The 21,321-nt window shown below is 29.2% G+C and overlaps 3 protein-coding genes across 3 annotated transcripts; all 3 read left to right on the top strand.

Moving 5' to 3' along the window:
* Nucleotides 945–4,557, top strand: LOC109350938 (26S proteasome non-ATPase regulatory subunit 8 homolog A-like). The gene is made up of 6 exons (XM_019592253.1): nucleotides 945–1,161; nucleotides 1,866–1,944; nucleotides 2,567–2,669; nucleotides 2,900–3,163; nucleotides 3,668–3,779; nucleotides 4,148–4,557. Exons 1-6 carry the CDS (start codon nucleotides 1,057–1,059, stop codon nucleotides 4,286–4,288), a joined length of 804 nt encoding a protein of 267 aa, XP_019447798.1. The 5' UTR covers nucleotides 945–1,056; the 3' UTR covers nucleotides 4,289–4,557.
* LOC109350916 lies at nucleotides 8,880–11,416 on the top strand. Its single transcript, XM_019592228.1, has 3 exons — nucleotides 8,880–9,689; nucleotides 9,812–9,970; nucleotides 11,129–11,416. Exons 1-3 carry the CDS (start codon nucleotides 8,880–8,882, stop codon nucleotides 11,414–11,416), a joined length of 1,257 nt encoding a protein of 418 aa, XP_019447773.1.
* Nucleotides 14,633–16,696, top strand: LOC109350895. The gene is made up of 3 exons (XM_019592209.1): nucleotides 14,633–15,440; nucleotides 15,557–15,715; nucleotides 16,375–16,696. The coding sequence occupies exons 1-3, from the start codon at nucleotides 14,640–14,642 to the stop codon at nucleotides 16,666–16,668; spliced, it is 1,254 nt and encodes a 417-aa protein (XP_019447754.1). The 5' UTR covers nucleotides 14,633–14,639; the 3' UTR covers nucleotides 16,669–16,696.

The following is a 21,321-nucleotide window of genomic DNA, read 5'->3' as shown; positions in this document are numbered from 1 at the left end:
TATTAGGCACAAATAATCTACGAAAAAAACTTCCAAACAATACAACAAGAGAAAGAAAAATAGATACTTTACATGTTCATGCAAGAGTTTTAGTAAATTTGTAATGAAAATATTAATCATGGTAAATGATTATTATATCCATTTTATATGGCATGGTTGCCCAACCATCTTCACGATCAATGCCGCTACCAATATCATCACCTCGACCATTATTTCCAGTGTCACTATAATTGCTATTATAATTATAACTATCTCGACAACCATTCACTATTGCCATATATAACACCGACCAGTGTTCCTATTTTCGTTACTATCGGCCCAACCTCATGACTTGACCACCATTACCATCACCCCAACCATGACTACCATACCCTCAAAAGGAGTCATCGTTAGGGCTGGAAACGAGTCGAACCAAAGATCAGTTCGATTTAGCTTGATAAGGATTGGTTTGGCTCGAAACTCGACTCAAGTCCGAGACGATTTATTTTTTTAGTTCGAGTTCGACTCGTTTCAAACGAATATCGAGTTAGTTCAGTTCGTTGTCAACCCTAACTATCACCATCCCAATCATAACCATTTTTGCCGCCAACACCATCACTTTAATCATTACAACCATAATTACCATCACCTTATGCATCAATTGAGGCCATGAGACAATAACCGTAGTAAAACTTGTATACTAATAAAGAAACATTAAAGAAATTATAATATTGACAACAACTTTTAAAAACTTAAAAGTTGAAACCAACTAAATGTTTTTAATAAGAGTATTCATCACCCTTTTGAATAAGGAATTAATAATTTTCGGCGTGCCTGATTATTTATCGCAACAAATATTATTCTCGGGAATTAAATCATTAACTTTTTTGATATCCTATGAATTTAGCGAGACTTTATACAACTAGACCAACACCTTCCAAATATCTTTTATAACTAATTCTGTTGGGCTTGGGCAAGGGCGAAAAGGCCCAGGCAAAGTTTCCTTAGAGATGCAAAGGGAAGAACGCAACGCAAAAGGTAATTGTCGTTCCAAACACTGAAATTTCATTGCACAAAATGGATCCAAAGCTAACACAAGTTTCTCAATTCTTCGATCGCTTTAAGGCTGCGTTTGTCAGGAACGATTATTCAACCTGCTCCAATCACCTTTCCGAACTCAAGGTACTTCCTTCCCAATCAAACAAAACCCTAAATTTTGTTTTTGAAGTTCAATTCAGTTGTTTTTCGAAAATTTGAGTTTCTTTAAAGTAAAATTGAAATGTTTTTTTTGTAGAGTGATTAAAAAGCTATAATATGTATAAAAAATTAGTTTGAGATGGTTATAGCAATGTTGTGTTTGGGGTCTAATTTGATTTATGAGGTTCTGGCATAGATATTAAGGAACAAAGTAATGGTGATTTTGTTTTTTTAGATAAAAATAGAGTGTCTTATTTGTTATGTAGTTTATATGATTCTGCAATTAGATTGAATTCATTGCTATTATTCATATTGTCTACAAGACAGTATTTTTGCAAGGCCTTAAATTGCTTAGTTTTTGGTACAAATTTGTTTAGTAGGATGGTTAAGAAGGCATAAAATGTACATGTACTTCAAAAATTGAGGGGTTTTGTCTAGGTTGCTTTAGTTTCAGATGGTTATAGAAATAATGCATTTGAGGTCTGATTTTGTTATGAGAGTTTGGTTTTGATAGTTGATACTCAAGAAGAAAGTAATTGATTGTAGATTTTAGATTAAAATATAGCATACTGTCTAATTAGTTATTGAGCTTATATAATTCTGCCAAAAAGCATGAATTCATAGGTATTATTGATTTGGTCTACAGGATAGTATTTTGCTGTTAGTTTAGTGATATTGTTTACTTTCAGGTGTTACTGACAGAGTTCAGAAGCCTTCCACCGTTGTTTGAAGATACACCTAATGCAGTTCATGAATTAACAATAGCAAGTAACGTTCTTCACTCCAATCATTTACTCTGTCTTGTTTGTTTTTCCTCCCCTTTTTCCTCATTCATTTTTTCTATTATCATTGCTAAGTTTCCTTATTTAAGTAGTAGTAGCGTATCCTCTTAATCAACAACGACACCAGTGAATCATAAATTTGTTGGATAGTTTATATTGTAAAGAAAGTTTTTACTCAGTAGCTTAGCTTTAAGCTCTGTCATTGAAACTGGAATTTGTTTTCCATGTCTGCGATCACAGTAGGCAGTCACTAGTAGATCTGAAATGTAATAATCATGTTTGTTCTTCGGTTCTTTCAACTATGGTTAGTAGGATAACTTTGCTATGAACTTCATGGTTGGATGTTGTCGAAGTACAAGGTAGCCTTTATTTTAATGTATGAAAGATGGTTGATGTGATCTACTATATATCAGAGGAGAAAGAGAAGAGTATAATGGTTTTTAAAGTTGGAAAATATTACATGCTTGAAAGCGATGAAAAGATGAGCCATTATTGATGAAATCAAATAAAGTACTAATTACTTTCTTCATGAAGGGAATATTGTAAACTTGAAGTCCTATGTTTGAGAATTGAGATGTTTGTTTCCTGCTGGTTTTTGAAACTTTCAGGGGATATATATGAACATGCTGTTGTTCTTAGTGTGAAACTTGAGGATCAAGATGCCTTCGAGAGGGATTTCTTCCAGCTGAAACCTTACTATACAGATGCCTTGTAACCAATTCTTGCCTCCCTTTATTCATTTACAAAATATCTGTTTCCACTTAGGGACAGTTGATTATTCAAACAAGACCATGGACATTTCCTGGTCACTTGTTTAACATAAACCTGCGTAGTGTATACCAAGAAACTGAAAAATAATATCTATATTGGTGTGTGATGTTATGCCCAATTTTTTTACTGTCAAGATATTGTATTTTATGGAGACTTTTCCTGTGGTGCAGTAATCGTCTTCCACCATCTCCTCAGGAGTACCCAATACTAGGTCTCAATTTGTTGAGACTACTTGTGCAGAATAGGATTGCTGAATTCCATACTGAGTTGGAATTGCTTTCATCTACCGCTCTTGATAATCCTTGCATTAAACATGCTGTGGAGTTGGAGCAATCTTTTATGGAAGGGGCTTACAATCGTGTCTTGAGTGCTCGACAGACAGTGCCACATGAAACATATGTTTATTTCATGGATCTTTTGGCAAAGACTGTGAGGTAATAGATTCCCCTTAATAGTCTAACTGAATGGAGTCTAGTGATAAATTACCGTCAAGGGTTGGGTATGGTGGTAAGTGAGCCGCCTTCCCAAGCCTAAGTTCAAACCATGGATAAAGCAATTATTTGGAGGGTCTCCTAGTGCCTTAGGGGTTAGTCTAATGGCGATGCTTGCAGGGATATCTTTGTCAAAGATTTAAAAAAATATCTGAAGTGTAAATTAGAAGAAATTTGAACTCCAGCTAGATTTCTTTACTTCAGAAGTTGGGCCTTGTTTAATTGTTTTGGATTCTTGGTCTGTTGAACTGATTTGATTTCTATAGTGTTGCCATGAAAAGTTGTGATTATTTATGTTCTTGTAATTCTATTCAATTTTCCTCCTGCAATGGCAAATTTGCTGATGTTAAACTGGTTTTTTTAGTTGTTGTATAGGATTTTGCCATTTGTGCATCTATAATGATAATTACTCTTCTAATTAGTTTGTATCTGCTTTTAAACTTTCAGAGATGAGATAGCTGGATGCAGTGAGAAGGCTTATGACTCTCTATCACTTAAGGATGCTAAGCAAATATTGCTTTACTCTTCAGACCAGGAACTCTTGGAATATATTAAAGAGGTGATTAATGTTGTGACTTACCAATTTATCTAAATGTATCCATTAACTTTTATATGCCATTTTATTTGACTTGGTGCATGTGTGTCTGGTTGTGGAGTTTGATTTTTCTTCTTCTTATACTTAGTAACAAGTATAGTACTATTATTTCATGAGAAAAAAATGTATGCACTGACAATGTATGTGTTTTATACACTGTCACTGCATCATCCACCATTCATGTCTAATCATTGTTAACTCTTCAGAAAAAGTAATGTAAATGAATGATGAATGATGTACTGATTGTATATAAATCTTTACACTGATAGTGCATAGTTATTAAACTCTTATTTCATTTACAAAATGGAGTTATTTTCATCTCTTGATTGCAGGAGCATCCAGAGTGGGAGATTAAGAATGGTTTTGTCTTTTTCCAAAGGGCAAAAGAATCTGCACCTTGCAAAGAAATACCCTCTCTGCAACTCATCAATCAGACACTAAGTTATGCAAGGGAATTGGAGAGGATTGTCTGAAAAGAAATGCAATGCTTGTGTATTTCCAAAATATTCAGGTGTTTGAATGTTGATTACTAACATTGTCTTTTGAATTTTATATTCTTCCTGATTCAATATGGAACTATAAAATTGTTCATCTCTGTATTTTGGTCAGCTAGGTTGGTGTATTATTTCTTGTAAGTACTTTTTTCTGCTGTGGGAAAAAAGTCATGCCCACTTATGAGTTTTCTATGTTGAGGCCTTGAGGATTAGATTATTGATGATGCTGTAGTATAAATTTAGAAATTCAAACCCATTCAAAGGTTAATATTCTAGGGTGGTCCACTGGCCCCTTCTGCATGCCTGAAGGGTGTGGTCCAATGATAAGGTCCATTGGCCCTTTAACCAAATGAGTAGTTGGACAACTTTGAATAAATTCTGGTCGAATTGGATTAATTTGGAATAACATGAGTAGCGAATTAGACTATTCATTTAAAATAAAATAAAAAATAAAGAGACACTACTCCAATATTATGCTTCACTACAGTAAAAAAAAACGAGTAGATATTACTTTAATATAATTACTAATCATAATATATATAATTAGAGTGGGGATTCATTACTCTTCATCCTAACTATCAATTTTAGGGATATCTAATGGTTTAGATCTACTCATTAATTTAAACAATTGGATTTCTATAGAATTGATGGTTACGATGAGGAGTACGTTTAAAAAACTTACTCTTAGAGTCAGTGAATCTCTCCACATATAATTATATATTTATTAATAATTATTAATTACATGTTATATTTTGTCTGGTCGAAATAGTTTTATAGTTTTAATTTTATATATCTCATTTGTTTTAATGTCCAACTTTAGTTTATTAACATTGGTGTGAATTGTGAAGCAAATCATAGCAAATATTTATTTCATTTAGTTACTAACTTGTGAGATTAGCCAAAGATTTTGAGCAAAGAATTAAGTTTATTTTTACAAGTTATTTTGATTTTAGTAATAATCTTTAATAATAGTCTCCAATTCCTAAAAAAATAAATTTGGAGCTTTTAATGTGGACGTTAACCTTTACGACTGCAAGCAAATATAGGTCAATATCACATACAGTAGTTGCACATACATAGTAACTAAAACCAAAATCCTTAATCTTCTCTTCTTCCCATAGTGAAGGGTCATTTCAAATGTGGGTTTGAATAATTAATTTGTGGCTAAATAACTATTATATATCTATATTTATACTCTATAATATGAGTTTAATATCTATAAAAATTTATATATAGTTAATATATCATCCCTTCATAGTTCATTTTTATTATTTATATTTAAAAGTCAATAATAATTAAATATGAATGGTAGACAATGTAATAACAGTATACAAAAGTCTTACATTGTCCGTGTATATATCATTATATATATATATAATTAGTGCATATATCATTATATATATATATATATATATATATATATATAATTGTGAGCATATTTTTGTCAATTTATTATATCTCACTCTCACTAAGATCAACTTGAGTCAAATTCACATGCATCTTGTTGTTTTGTCCTTGCTTATGACATGCCTTTCCACTCCTTTAAAAGACACTTTCTTCCATTTCTTCAATTAAGGGAAGGAACAAGGATGTAGGACCAAATAAAACTTCAACACTTTCAAACCTACTTAACTAGGGACAAAGTGATAATCTACCTAAATTAAACTAAAACATTTCTTATTAATCTTCCCAATAATACCTCATCCTATTTTCCTCTCCTTTTTGCCCTCCTATAAACACAATCAACCTTTTTCTTTTAGGGCTAGAAATTATGATTAGAGGTCTTATATGATTGAGTCTCTTAAATATGATGTCATTGGTGAGAATCTATTTTCACACTTATGAGATCATTACACCCTTCTCCAAAATTAATGAATTTACTATATAAAAGTGTTTTTTCCACACATTTCAAACTAAATATATTATTCTAAATTTATTTATTTAATAAGTATACAACAACAATGAAACTTTAGTTTGTCTGGTAAGGTTGATCACATGAATCAAATGGCATGATGATACTCTACCATAATTCATGTTCATTAACAAATCCTTTATCTCTAAATATTTTCTATATTCATTTGTGAGGAAAAGTTGGATTTGACTCTAATATTATGTGAATGTTTTATCTCAAAACCAAATGATAATGAGTGAGTAGTTTAACAAGTACAAGTATTTAAATCATGCCTAAGAGGTATACCATGATTGATGTAATATATACACTGACAATATAAAGATTTATATACAATCAATATATCATCGATATTTCATGAGTATTACTTTTATTTAATTAACAATAATGATAAAATATGAATAGTGGACAATGCAATAACAACTTAAAAAACTCTTACACAGTTAATATATATATACATTTTTTTTATCTACCCTAATGTATTTCATCTTATAACCAAATGACAATGAGACATGTGACCTAAGCAGTAACATATATAATAAAAAATGTAAGAGATGCAATTATATTTAAAAAAAAATGTAAGCTCATGTAAAGAGAAAGGATAATTCAATTTTTTAATGATAAATGGTTAATAATCTCAATAATTTTTTTAAAATTTACCTTTTTCGTAAATATAATTGTTTATTGCCAAAAAGAATAATTGTTTATATTGTTGTGGCGATAGATACAATTCAACTAGGGCTGACAATAAACTGAACTAACACAGTATTCGTTTGAAACTCAATTTGTTAAACTTGGTTCATGAACCAAATGAGTTGAATTTGAGCTCGTTAAATAAATGAGCTAAACTTGAGTTGTATACAGTTTGACTCGTTAGGTTCATGAGATAACTCGATATATATATATATTATCATATATATATATATATATATATAAACAATGTATATTTATATATAAACAATATTTCTTTAAAATGAATTAATTATTTGAGTTAATGAACCAATTTGAACCGAGCCGAACAGTTCGCAAGCTTTAACCGAGTCGAACTCGAGCTAAAAGAATAATTCGTATCGAACTCGAGCCGAGTTTCAAGCTAAACAAATCCCTATCAAGCTGAACTCTGATTCAACTCGGTTCAGCTCGTTTTCACCCGTAAATTCAACCAAAGGTGAAGGCCTATGTTTTGACGGGTTCTCCTCAAATATTGTAGATCTAGCAGTGTCTTACTTTACTTGATTAATACCTCCTACCAATCAAACACTTAAATTTAGTGGGTTCTTACAAACAACTATCATATTTAAGGTTTGGATATTTAATCTATCATTTTGAAAATGATAAAATTTGCAAACCAATTTTGACTCTACAATATTATGTCACTGGTTTAATTGCATGTCTTATATAATTATTATATCGTACTAATTTAAAAGATCAATTAACTGATTAAACTAGTAGAAATGGTACGATTTTTATAACCATGCATAAAAGGGTTGGATATCATGGCTTTGAGCATTATGAAAACCTCATTGATTATTTAATGACTTAAAAATCTAAGAGTAAGAATACTAAAAACAATCTATATGCTTATAAAAATAAAACTACATAATCTCTTACGGTTACTAGGTGAGAGCATTATACACTCGAACTTGCTGATATGTTGGCCTCTATCATAAGCCACATGAGGCATAACATAAGGTACCTATCCTAGCTCATAAGAACTGACAAATCATGCATAATTCCAAAGAGAATAATTCACATTTTCTCAAGTGTGAAAGGCTTAATCAACATTTGAGGAGCTACATCTTTCCATTTTTTTTGTCTATAAAAGAAAATAAATCTCCACTGATGATGAAGTACACAATATATCTAAGTTTCATTGATTTCTCTAAGGTACTTTCTATAACATATTTAGCTTCATAGTAATAGCAGTAGGTACTTTCTTACTCTCTATTGCTTCATACTCTTTTTTGCTTTAGATTTGTATCATAATTTTGATGGTCGACATAACAGTAAGGTTGCTACCTTGTGACTTGGATCCCGAAAGTTGTAGGTTCTAATTATAGATTTTAGACTACCCTCTTCAGAGCCTGAAGTTCTAAACTAATATTATTAGACCAGACCGCGACCGGGGAGCCTCCAACTATCGAGGAGTCTCATTGTTAGCGGTATGTGTGAAGAGTGAAGAGACATAAATGAGATACCAAATCTTTAACTTATAAACTCTTACTCACATCCCTCATATCCAATGTGAGACTTCACACTTGAATAAACTCAAGAACACCGTATCTCCTCTTTGCCTTTTTAATATTGTCATTCAAATTTTGTTTGGCTAGTTTATAGTAGCTGAGCTTTTCATAGACAAAGTTCATTGAATTCCTTAAAGGCTTTGTTGGATGGACTATAATTGTGTTATAGTTTCACTTATGATTATGTTGTGTTTAACAAGTTTTAGTAGTAGAAAAATATGATTGTGAATTTTTGATAGCAATCTAGTAGTGGAAATCCAGAAAAGTTCAGAACTGTAATATAACAGTCACAATTTTGTTACACTGTCATATGAACTTTATAATTAAGATTGTGCATTCTTTACCATACACATTTGTTAAATATTTCTTCAATTAGTAATTAATCCATTACTAATAAATATTTTTATGGCAGATAAAGATGTGTTTTGCATCTCAAGATTTGTTACTTTCATTAACAAAACTTCTACTATTGGTGGTGTTATTCACACCAAATTATGGTGCTTTTGGTAAGATTGAAAATAATGTAAAATCAGCTGTTTTTCTATCCCCTAAGATTGAACTTGAACCTGGATCAGTTGCAAATAAATATTACTATGATATTGATTTTCCAAGAGGCCATGTTGCACTGAAAAGTTTCAATGCTGAAGTAGTTGATGAAGGTGGAAACCCTTTACCTCTCCATGAAACTTATCTTCATCATTGGGTTGTTTTAAGATACCATCAACAGAAAAATGTGACACAAAAATGTATTGTTTTGTTGAGAAATAGTGGTATATGTCAAAGTGATAAACTTGGACAATATTTTGGACTTGGTTCTGAAACAAGAGGAACTGATACATATATTCCAGACCCTTTTGGAATAGAAATAGGTAACCCTAAAGAAATTTCAGATGGTTATGAAGAGAAATGGATGGTAAATGTTCATGCAATCGATACTCGTGGCGCCAAAGATAAGAAGGGTTGTACTGAGTGTTTGTGTGATCTTTATAATGTTACAAAGAATGAATATGGTGAGCCTTTGATGCCAGGTTATAAGGGAGGTTTGTATTGTTGCTATGATTATACTCAGTGCAAGTTAAGGGAAGGTTTTAAGGGCATAAAAAGAAGCATATACCTAAGATACACTATAAAATGGGTTGAATGGAAGAACAATTTTATAGTGCCTGTTAAGATTTATATACTTGATGTGACTGATACTTTTGGACTGAATCTAAATCATGATTGCAAGGTAATTGAATTTGTTAAGAATCATGTAGATTGTATCATATTCTAGTTAATTCAAAAAACTTATTATAAGTCCTTTATTTTGTTGTAACATATGAGTGAGCAACATAGATTCTTATGTTACAGGTTGAATATGATGTTGAATCTTGCAGCACAAATCATATGAATGGTAATGGTTGTATTCATGTGAAGAGGACAAGGATTCCTATGAAATCTGGTGGATATGTCATCTATGGTGTTTCTCATCAGCATTCAGGTGGAATTGGATCAACTCTATATGGAGAGGTGATTTTTCTATAGTTAGAGACTTATAGTAATTCATTGTTTCTTTATATTTTGATATGAATACAATAATTGTTAATGATTTGGATAATAGTTTTGAGAGTGATTATTCATTTTAGTTATTCATGTTTTTTGACTTGATTAGTTTAGTCATTTAAAAATTAAAAAATCCAAAGTGGTCCCCAAGAGTTTTAAAAATATGTCAAATTAGTCATTTTTAGCATGTTTTATAATATCTGGTAGAGACTAATTTGACCATAATATGACTAATATGACCTACATTTGAAATTTATGGTATCATTGTAGGGTTTTCAATTTTTGAATTATCAAACTAGTAAGGTTAAAAAATACGAGAACTGAAATGAGTATTTATTCTAATTTGTAATGTCATGACTTTAAATAAAAACTAAACTTGGAGAGTAAGGCTCCTCTAGAGTGAGTATGTTTCTAAAATGAAAATGTAAAACTATATCCAACTTTAATTTGATCACAGTGTATCAAATTGCGGACGGCATCACGCGATGTGTCCGCAATATTGTGGTTGCGATGAGATCCCGATTCACAGTGATGCGACCGCAATAGGCCGCAATGCAACCGCATTTGGACTGCATCGGGTCACAACGGAACCGCATCAGACCGCATCGATGTCAAAAATATGTTTTTTCTCATAAAATAATTCACACCGTAATTGCCACAATCCGCATCGCAACGGTCGCAATAACCGGAATCGCAATAACCGCAACCGCAATTTAAAACACTTGTTCATCACGATTTTCCTTCTTTTATGTACATCTTGAATTTGATTATTAAGAAGGATGTCTAGCTAGGTGACTTATAAACCTCAGCTTTTATTTTACTATCAAACTTTCTTTTACTTTTGATTAATCATAGATAAAAAAATGTAAACATTCTAGAAGAAGTTTGTATATAGTCAGTATATCATCCACCCTTCGTATTTGATCATCATAAACTCTTCGAAAAAAATAATACAAATGAATCATGCATGATAAATTGACTATATATAAATTTTTACACCTACAATACATAGATATTAAACTTTTAATCATAGTCTTTGGTCCTTATATCAATATTATTTACAAGATGTTAAATAATAGACTTCAATGTTTCTTACTCTCAAAATTTTGTGCATGATTATTTCAGGATGGAAGGGTTATATGTTCTTCAATTCCAAGTTATGGAAATGGAACAGAAGCAGGAAATGAGTCAGATTACATTGTAGGAATGTCTACTTGTTATCCTAAACTAGGTTCTGTAAAGATATTTGATGCTGAAACTTTAACCTTAGAATCTAACTATAGTAGCAATTTAGGGCACACTGGAGTAATGGGTCTTTTCTACCTCTTAGTAGCTGAAAAGCTGCCACAGAATCAGTTCAGAGATTCCATTAGTTCTTCATTTTTTCATGATATGAAAAATATATTTTATTGATAGTTCATTAGTAATGTATTATAAGTGGATTATGTATACAATTTAATAGATAGGTAAGTAATGACAATTTATTAGAAGTGGATTGTGTTCTATATATTATAAAAGGGTAGCCCAATAATAGATATACACAATTTTATCTAGTACTGTTATTATAATAACCTTATCATTGTGCCGATAATTATATGCTTGTTATCTATATATTATGATGAATAGAAATTAGTTAGAATATTGTCATAGATTCATTTGATTCCATGTATTGGTGATAATTTGTAATGTTGAATGAAGTAATGTATCATATTTGTAATATTATGAAAATGTTAGTTGAATGAGAACTATTATTAAAGATATATGATAGGTTATTTTGGAAGATGACAGTTAGTTAGAAAGGTAGGAATTAGCAAGTTAAGTTTCCGTTAATTACTTGTTTTACAACCTTTCTTTTCTTCTTTTCTATTGTATAAATAAGCCATATTAGCTCATTTCTTATTCAATCAACTCAATTCATTCAATTTTGTAATGAGAATTCAATCATTTAATATCAATCTATGTTTCTCATTCTTCTTTCTTTAAGCTTCTTTGAACTTTCTTTTATACACTTTTTGATTCATCAAGAAGCTTCATTTTCCATGTCACTTACTACATTTTAACACATATGCATATATCTAAGTGTTGTGTGGACGTACACTTAAAATATCTATCATACAAAGTTAAAAGTTTATATTTTCTAATGTAGATTATTACACATTGATTGCATTTACACTTTGCACTATAACATAAAATCAGTACTCATGTAATAAGATTTCAAGAGCTTGTACTCAGATTTATGCATGAAATTAACATATTTTTCTAGCATCATATCCAAATAGAATAAGAATGTAATATATATACACTGTGAGTATAGAGATTTATATACAATCAATATATCATCTATTATTCATTTGTATTATTATTTTTAAATAGTCAATAATAATTAAATAAGTGAAGATGATTTTGATGTCAAAGTTAATCAATTTAATTTGTGTTCCAAGTTTTGTTGAGTTATTGATTAGGTACACAATTAGATCAAATCTACATCCCATGCAGTTCCAAAATCAACTTCATTGAATTTGTTCCATTAAAATTTAATAATTTTCTATTAAAAAACTTGCAAATATTACTATATATATATATATATATATATAGTAACCATACATTTTGAGCACCTCACTATATTTATACTACTTTATGCCATTCTTATATTTTGTCTTTAACTTATTGTTTAAGCTAAATATTGTGAGATCTAAATGAAAATATGAGGATGATATTTGTTATTGTGTAGGAAAAAGTAAATATTATTCTTATGAAAATAATAAAAGCATAAGGGGTATCTATAGAATACAAAGAGAAAATCAAATAATGATATTTTCAAAGGCTAAATTAATACTGGTTTTTGAATCAATATTTCAATTTACAAAAACTAAAGAAGTTGGCCTTACTGTAGTTTTAGACAATATGTATGTTTAAATGGATAATACAGTTCTCTTTTTCGGACCGAATAACAAACTTCATTTTTTGTCTTATGTTGTAATGACTTTTAGTTTTTTCTTTCTTCGGCTTCTTTCTCTCTTGTAATTATTTCCTCTCTTAATAAAATCTTTTCTTTTGCCGAAAAAAAAAGTGGACAAGTATTTTAAAACAAAATTTTATTCTATAAATAAACAATTATTTTTGAAAAGGGTGAAATTAAATTGATGTAACATTTAGAAATATTAGCACGGCAATGTATACTAAGAAAGTGGTATCCTATGAAGAGGAGTTTGGTTTAGTTTTTCTTTTTAAGGAAACTTGTACTTGCATTTGAGTTTTTCTTTTAAATGTCCCTCATAAATTATATTTGACAACCAAACAAAATAGCTAAATTGTACCTTGAGGCCATGATTTACCAATATAATATTCTTTTTTTACAAATTATTACAGCAATTTTTTTTCAAGTGGTGATAAATATTCTTATGAAAACAATTTTAGTGGCACGTATATTTTTGAATGAATAATTTGACATTTAACATTTAAAAAAATTGAAAGAAATTATTTTTCTTATTATGTCATAAGGCATTATAATTTGCATCTTGAAAATTTTGATACTTCTTTTTATAAGCAACCAGCTAAAAGATATTAATAGTTCTTTTTAATAAAGCACTTTATAATTTGCATGTGGCTCTTCCTCCTCCTCTAATATGTTGCTTGTACTTTAGAGGCAAAACTAAATTCATAAAAGCAACAATTATGTTTATTAATTGATATATAACGATTTAGTCCATTTATCATATTCAATTGTTCATATTTGTAGATTTTAGTCTCTAAAATACCCAAAAATGTTTTTACTTGTAAAAAAGTATTTATTTTATTAAAAAAGATAAAAGTTAAATTATCCCTTAATAAAAATATAATTCAACATCACCATAAGAAAAAGATATGATGACCCATTACGAATTTTGAAGTAAAATTAAAAAGAAATGATTTGATTATTAAAACACGTGATGAGCTCACATAACTTGTGAACTAAAAACACAAAAAGCGAATTTTTGGAATAATATTATCTAAAACATATTTTTAATAACACTATTTCAATATTTTAGTCGGTTTTCTTTCTACGTGCAAACCATGTAACCAATGAAAAGAAAAATCACATTTTTCTCAAAGTATGAATGCCTTAATGGAATTGGGATCGTCTATTGAAGTATGTCAAGTCAATCAGTATTTGCCAACAAATAAAAATAATACTTCAATTTAATTTAATTTTATAGAAATAATTCATTAAATCAAAATGTTTGTATATAAATGGGTGAGACAAGATTAGAGACATCAAGTTGGGACAGGTAATCACCATTGTGCCTTAATGATATTTATGACATCCAATTTGAGAAGGCACCTCTTTACACTTTATCTATCTATAAATAAATCTTATTTTATAATCATATTATTATATTGTCTAAGTATCATACTCTCCTCAAAATCCAAGTACCTTGTGTCTCTCTATTAAGGTATGCCACCATGCTTCATTTTCTTAAGTAATTCTTCTCATTTTTACATCAACATTTTATATCTACCTCTTCTCATTTTTATATATACATTTATTTATATATATATATATTCATCCAATTGCTATTTATTAATATCCTTACTTAATTAGTAATAGTTAATTAATAATAATGATTTTCTGTTTCTTTTTTACATGCAGATCAAAATGTGTTTTGTATTTCAAGATCTAATATTTTCATTGGCAATACTAGTGTTAGTGTTAGCAACACCATGCTCATGTACTGAAAATAATATAAAATCAGCTGTTTTTCTATCCCCTAAGATTGAACTTGAACCTGGATCAGTTTCCAATAAATTTTACTATGATCTTGATTTTCCAAGAGGCCACATTGCAATAAAGAGTTTTGATGCTGAAGTAGTTGATGAATCTGGAATTTCAGTACCTCTTTATGAAACTTATCTACACCATTGGGTTGTTGCAAGATACTATATTCATAAAAACTCATCACAAAATGTTGTTAGAAACAGTGGTTTATGTCAAGGTGATGTTCTTGGACAATATTTTGGACTTGGTTCTGAAACAAGAGGAACATCTACATATATTCAAGACCCTTTTGGTATAGAAATAGGAAACCCTAAAGAAATTCCAGAAGGGTATGAAGAGAAATGGCTAGCAAATATTCATGCAATTGATACACGTGGTGTAGAAGATAAGAAGGGTTGCACTGAGTGTAGGTGTAACCTATATAATGTTACAACAGATGAAAATGGTGAACCTTTGAGTCCAGATTATAAAGGAGGTTTGAATTGTTGTTATGATTTAACTCAGTGTAGATTGAAGGAAGGTTTTAAGGGCAGAAAAAGAAGCATATACCTAAGATATACTATAAAATGGGTTGATTGGGATAGTTTTATAGTGCCTGTTAAGATTTATATATTTGATGTGACTGATACTTTGCAAATATCACATGATTCAAAAGGAATAAACCCAATTCATAATTGCCAGGTATGTGAATTTATCTATGTAGATTGTTTCAATAATATCAATTTTATTTCAAAACATTATACTATAGTTGGTTACTTTGTGCAAGTGAATAATTAATTAAGATTTGTTTGTTACAGATTGAATATGAAGTTGAAGCTTGCAGCACAAGCAATAAAGATGAAAATGATTGTATTATTGTGAATAGAACAAGTGTTCCTTTTCAAAATGGTGGATATGTAATCTATGGTGTTGCTCATCAACATTCAGGTGGAATTGGTTCAACTCTTTATGGACAGGTTATGTTTAACAGTTACAATCATTCTCAAATATTTGCTTATTTACTCAATCAATATAGATTATATTTGGGGAGTCATAAGGTGGTCTGATGGTGAAGAGGGTGGTCGTAAAGAATGGAGTGCAGGAGGTTATAAGGTGGTTAGATGACAGAGTTGTTAGTATTTTATTGTGGATGAGACTCCACCCTCAATCTCCTTCACCCTACTATCAAACCACCTTATAACTCCTATTTTTTGGAGATGGTGAGACTCGAACCCACAACCTTCTACACTATATTCCTTATGACCACCCTCTTTATCATCAAACCACACCACGACTCCTAAAAAATTGATGACTTATTAATGGCAATTTATTAGTAATTGCATCATTTTCTTTTATTGGTCACATCTATAGTTTGGTAGGCATGGAGGGTATTTCTTGCTGACTTTTAAAGCTCATTTTTTATTACATTATTAATACTTCTTTTTTAATAATCTTAAATGTTGTGGTGTAATTAAATCTGGGTCCATGACCAAAATATATTAAGGTTTTGGGAGTCGTCGAAATTGTATCACTATTGCAATTGCAATGACTATATATATGTTTGCAATTGTCTGAAATATTAATATTTTGGAAGTTTTCGAGACCTCGACTAATATTTTGAGCATGATTATTTCAGGATGGAAGGGTTATATGTTCTTCAATAGCAAGATATGGAAATGGAAGAGAAGCAGGAAATGAAGAAGGATACATTGTAGGAATGTCAACATGTTATCCTAAACCAGGTTCAATAAAGATATTTGATGGTGAAACTTTAACTCTTGTATCAAACTACAGTAGCAACAATAATAGAGGACACACTGGAGTTATGGGACTTTTCTACATATTAGTGGCAGAACAATTGCCACACCAATACTTCAGAAATTCATTTTTTTCTTCATTCTTTCTATACATCAAAAATTTATTTTATTGATTATCAATTAATAATGTGTGATGTGTGGTGTATATATATATATATATATATATATATATATATATATATATTATAATCAAAAGAAATAAGTTAGAGTATATGAAAGTGTAATCGAAAAATATATGTATTGGAAATAAACTAAGGGTGACATTAGTTACTTTTGATCATGTTTATCATCATATTTGGACCTTGCCTTGTAAGAAATTATTAATTAATTGATAATTGATCACTACCTCATTTGTCAAGTTAGGACTTATGATATTAGATGGAAATGGCAAAATCCTTTTAAGTTTAAATTATATGTAAGAGTTTTATTACATTTTATTTCAATTATTCAAATAATGTTGTTTTTTGTTGTTGCAAATCTATTTTTTTGGTAAGCAAAATGCATTAAAATCAGTATAAGAGTGCTAACCCAATATAATAAAAAGATCAAAAGTAGGATCCGTTAAGAAGATAAAAAATACAAACTACTGAGTTATTACACCAATTAGCAAAAACTAGATGAGTATGAGCATTTTTTGACAAAAACCACGTCAAGATCTAGCTTGGGTCAAGTCCAATATATTCACATAACTCACCGCCTTCTCTTTGAAAATCAAGTCATTCTTCATAATCCAAATAGATCACACATCAACAAACCACAACATCCTCTGTAAATTTAAACCTTTAGTTCTAATGTTTTCATGCATATTCAACATTTCAATTAAATTTTTTGGAATTGTAATAGACAGTTGAAGCCATGTATAAAAACCTTTCCAAACAGAAGATGCAAATTCATAATAAAGGAAAAGATGATATTGAAGAAAAAAGTTGATTTCTCTTGTTTGGGTATAAAGAGAGAAAATGATACAAATCTATTATCTTAGAAGTTGTCATTGCATGCCACATCATTTAAAGATTAACATCGTCTTTCTCTTGTTATTTTTTGTGTTCTTTAAATTTTAAAATTACTTTTATTTTTAATTAATAATAAGACAACATTTTTTTCTCTCTTTTCTTTATCTAAATATATTTTTGTCATTTAAAATATAACATCATCTTTCTTTTGTCACCTTTTGTCCAGCCAAATAAAAGATTAGTGAGAGAATAAAATATGTGAGAATTAAGATAGAATTTAATATTGTTTGGTATGATAGAAAAAGAAGAGAAATATAAGAGAAGTGGTTGTTTTCTTCTCTCTCATTTGTTTGGTTAAATAGAAAAAGAAAAGAGAGAAATAATATTGTGTATAAAATGACAAAATTGTCCCTAGAGAAAGTAAAAATATAATTAATATTGAATAACATTTTTAAATTTATTATATATTATATTATATTATTTGTTTTAATAAACAAGTGTTGACTTTCAGCTAATTAATTTTACATATCTTTTAATAATTCTAACTTTTTATCACACTTGCCCAAAATCAAGTATACAATTTTCTCATTAATTTATACTATAGCACATAAATTAAACAAAAACATGTGATTATCTTTCCTTAAAAAAAGTGAAAGATGTTAAAAAATGAAAAGAAAAAAGAAATCTCTTTTTAAACTAAGAGGAGAGATCTACATACTCTAATAAATTTAAGAGAATAATGTATCTCCTTATATAAGGAGATAATTTATCTCCTCTAACCAATAAAAATGTGACATGTGTGCTATTTTGATTATTTTTAAAAATATTTTTATAGAAAATGGTGAAACATGACACATGTCATGATTTCACTGGTAGGAGGAGATAACTTATCTCCTTATGTAAGGAGATACTTCATTCCCTAAATTTAATCTATATCACAACTATTAATTATAAGAAAATTTAATGGTTTGAATTAATAGATAAATTTAAATCATTATATTTATCCAAAATTGATGGCTATATATAATAAAGAATAAGTATTAAAAAACTTACTCATCATTCTTAAACTAGTAATAAAACCACTCCAAAACCCTTTTGTTGTTGTGTCTTTCCCATTTCCCATCGCTCCTTCTTCTCTATAAATTTACAATCTTTCTTTCATTTCAATTCTAACCTTAACATTCTCTTTCTCTTTTCCATAACCCCATTTTCTACTTACTCACCTCAACTATCAAGATAGCATATTATTATTACCATCTCTGAATCACGGATTTATCAAACACCTTCAAGTGTTGATGCCTGATACGGATACGTTTAGATTCGCGAAGGATAAGTATCTAAAAATAAAAAAAATAAATATTAAGACACGTATCCGATTCGTTTTCAATAAAATATAAAATATATGGATTTGTTTTCAGTAAAGTATAGGATATATTGATTCGTTTTCAATAAAACAGAATAAGAGATATTTGTTTTCATTAAAATATGATAAAATACATTTGTTATGGAGGATTTAAGGTTTAGGGTTTAAGATAAATTCGTTTTCATTAAAATAAGATAAAATAGATTTGTTAAGGAGGGTAATGATTTTAAATTTCTATTATGTTTTTTACTTTGAATATTTTAATTTACACTTATAATTTTATCATAATTTATGTTTTTAATACATACATATCGTATCCGACACAAGTATCAGTATATCTATGCTTCATAAATTACCATCATTTATGCATCATCATTGCTAAAGTTATCACCTTTTTTCATATTCATTCTTACCCATCATGTATTTTCATAACAATTACCCATTTCAAGAATTTGGATGCAAAATCACTTTTTTTCTTAAAAATTATTTATTTGGTTCCAGTTTTGATGCCAGTATAAGTACTATTGCTTGTGTTGATAAACTTTGACTATAGATGGAGCTTGTTAATTTTTATTTTTTATCACAGAATATGAAAAATGTAATTGGATGAGAGCAGCGTTTTAGATTGTGGTCGCAATTATCTTAACGGTTTGCTCATTGTAATGCAGATTGCAGTTTTTGCAATGTGACTTATGTTATGATTTAAAAAATATTTTTGAATTTGTTACTGCCTAATGCGGTCTAATGCAGCTTGATATAGTTCAAATACGGTCCAATATGGTTACGTTGCAGCCCAATGTCATCACATTATTATGATTCGGAGTCACACTGCACTCATCTTAAAACAATTGATGAGAGTAACATAGGTCTTCATGCATCAGGCAATTTAAAATGACTTGCTTTTCAAAGTTTTTTTTATATAAATTATGTTTATTAGGTTTCAGTTTTTTTAATGGTTGAAAGTTACATTTAGGAGATTTGTTGAAATATTAGCTTGGGTTCACTGTTATTATAGTTATAACCTTGCAATTTTATAATTGAGGATATTATTTTTGTTTTCGTTATTGTTTTCTAACAGAGAGTAACTAGATGCAACGGTAAGATTGTTTTCATCTTCTGATATGGATTTTATGTTTTAAATCTTGAAAACGATTTTTTGACTTGGTAGGGTAAGGTTGTATATATTAAGCTTCCTCAGACGGTATCGGGTGGAAGCCTCATACACTAGTTTCCCTTTATTTTTTCAAATACTGTTTAAAAACCATAGTTAAATTCTAATGTAATGCATTCTGCTCATATTTCAGTTGAAGATTTTAGTATCCTTCAAGAAATTTGGAAAGATTATGCATGTATCAGGGACCTTTAGCAAAAAGAAAGATGCTGAGCAATGTGCAGCAGAGATGGCTATAGAGAAGGTATCACATAGTTTCCATGTGTAAAGTAAGTCTTATATCGGCTATCTCATTACCAATTGGTTTTGAAATGAAACCTTAACAAAGTATCAGAGCCACAACCCAACTTCTTTCCGGTTGTCATGGGCCAAAAGATGCATTTTCGTTAATTAATATAACATTAGGAGCTCTCTTCAATCACAATTATTTAATTACATTTTGCCTTTATTATTATTTTGTAGTTTTGCTTTGAAATTTGAATTCAAAGATGATAGTGGCCTAAGTAGGAATTGCCTTTATGAATCTTCTAAAGATACAATTTATTAAATTTCTATGATTTCTATTTGGATAGTTTTTTCTCATAAATTATAATTAATTAAAATTAGTAAGTTAATTAAATAAAAATGAAAATTTATATCTCTGCCTTTGTTGTTAGCACATCTTATAATTACATTTGAATGATATTTTTTAGTGTAATCCTATTGGCAACTATCTGAATCTATTTATAGTTAAAACTACTAGCATTAGTTAATAAATAATGTAAAGATACTAATAACATTTGTTATATTTTAACATGTTCATAGAATATTCTATATTTTAAAATATTGATATTGTATTTTTTTCTATTAGGCTATTGTTTAAATTAGATGGGAGAAAATTAGGTGTTAAGAACTGTCAAAATTGATTACCAAATGTGACATATACTTAATTTATATTATATTAGTGTGATAGATATTTTGTGTATGTTGGCCCATATTCTTATTTTATGGTACTAAGTAATTAATTTTTATATATTTCATTTTGAATAATTAGAATGTTTTTTATATTGTATGCCCTCTATATTATAATTTTTTTATTTTTATTAGAATACCCAACTTAATATTAATATGTTTGAGGTGATTACCTATGATGATATAATTTTTTATATTATAAAATATTAATGGCAAAATAAGAATATACAAATTACACCATGATAATGGTTACATTATATTTTGACTTTATATATAGTATTGATTTTATATATAATTATTCTGTCTGCCGACTCACATTATTATTTTA

This window comes from Lupinus angustifolius, chromosome LG01, assembly GCF_001865875.1.
Source record: "Lupinus angustifolius cultivar Tanjil chromosome LG01, LupAngTanjil_v1.0, whole genome shotgun sequence".
In the NCBI taxonomy this organism is placed as follows: Eukaryota; Viridiplantae; Streptophyta; class Magnoliopsida; order Fabales; family Fabaceae; genus Lupinus; species Lupinus angustifolius.
The sequence above is the reverse complement of the archived record's forward strand: the minus strand, read 5'-3'. Positions and strand labels throughout refer to the sequence as shown.

Coding starts and splice junctions, on each gene's coding strand:
- LOC109350895 (XM_019592209.1), top strand. CDS start 14,640: ATGTGTTTTGTATTTCAAGATCTAATATTTTCATTGGCAATACTAGTG. Junction 15,441..15,556: donor ACCCAATTCATAATTGCCAG/GTATGTGAATTT, acceptor TGTTTGTTACAG/ATTGAATATGAAGTTGAAGC. Junction 15,716..16,374: donor GTTCAACTCTTTATGGACAG/GTTATGTTTAAC, acceptor TGATTATTTCAG/GATGGAAGGGTTATATGTTC.
- LOC109350938 (XM_019592253.1), top strand. CDS start 1,057: ATGGATCCAAAGCTAACACAAGTTTCTCAATTCTTCGATCGCTTTAAG. Junction 1,162..1,865: donor ATCACCTTTCCGAACTCAAG/GTACTTCCTTCC, acceptor GTTTACTTTCAG/GTGTTACTGACAGAGTTCAG. Junction 3,780..4,147: donor TCTTGGAATATATTAAAGAG/GTGATTAATGTT, acceptor TCTTGATTGCAG/GAGCATCCAGAGTGGGAGAT.
- LOC109350916 (XM_019592228.1), top strand. CDS start 8,880: ATGTGTTTTGCATCTCAAGATTTGTTACTTTCATTAACAAAACTTCTA. Junction 9,690..9,811: donor ATCTAAATCATGATTGCAAG/GTAATTGAATTT, acceptor CTTATGTTACAG/GTTGAATATGATGTTGAATC. Junction 9,971..11,128: donor GATCAACTCTATATGGAGAG/GTGATTTTTCTA, acceptor TGATTATTTCAG/GATGGAAGGGTTATATGTTC.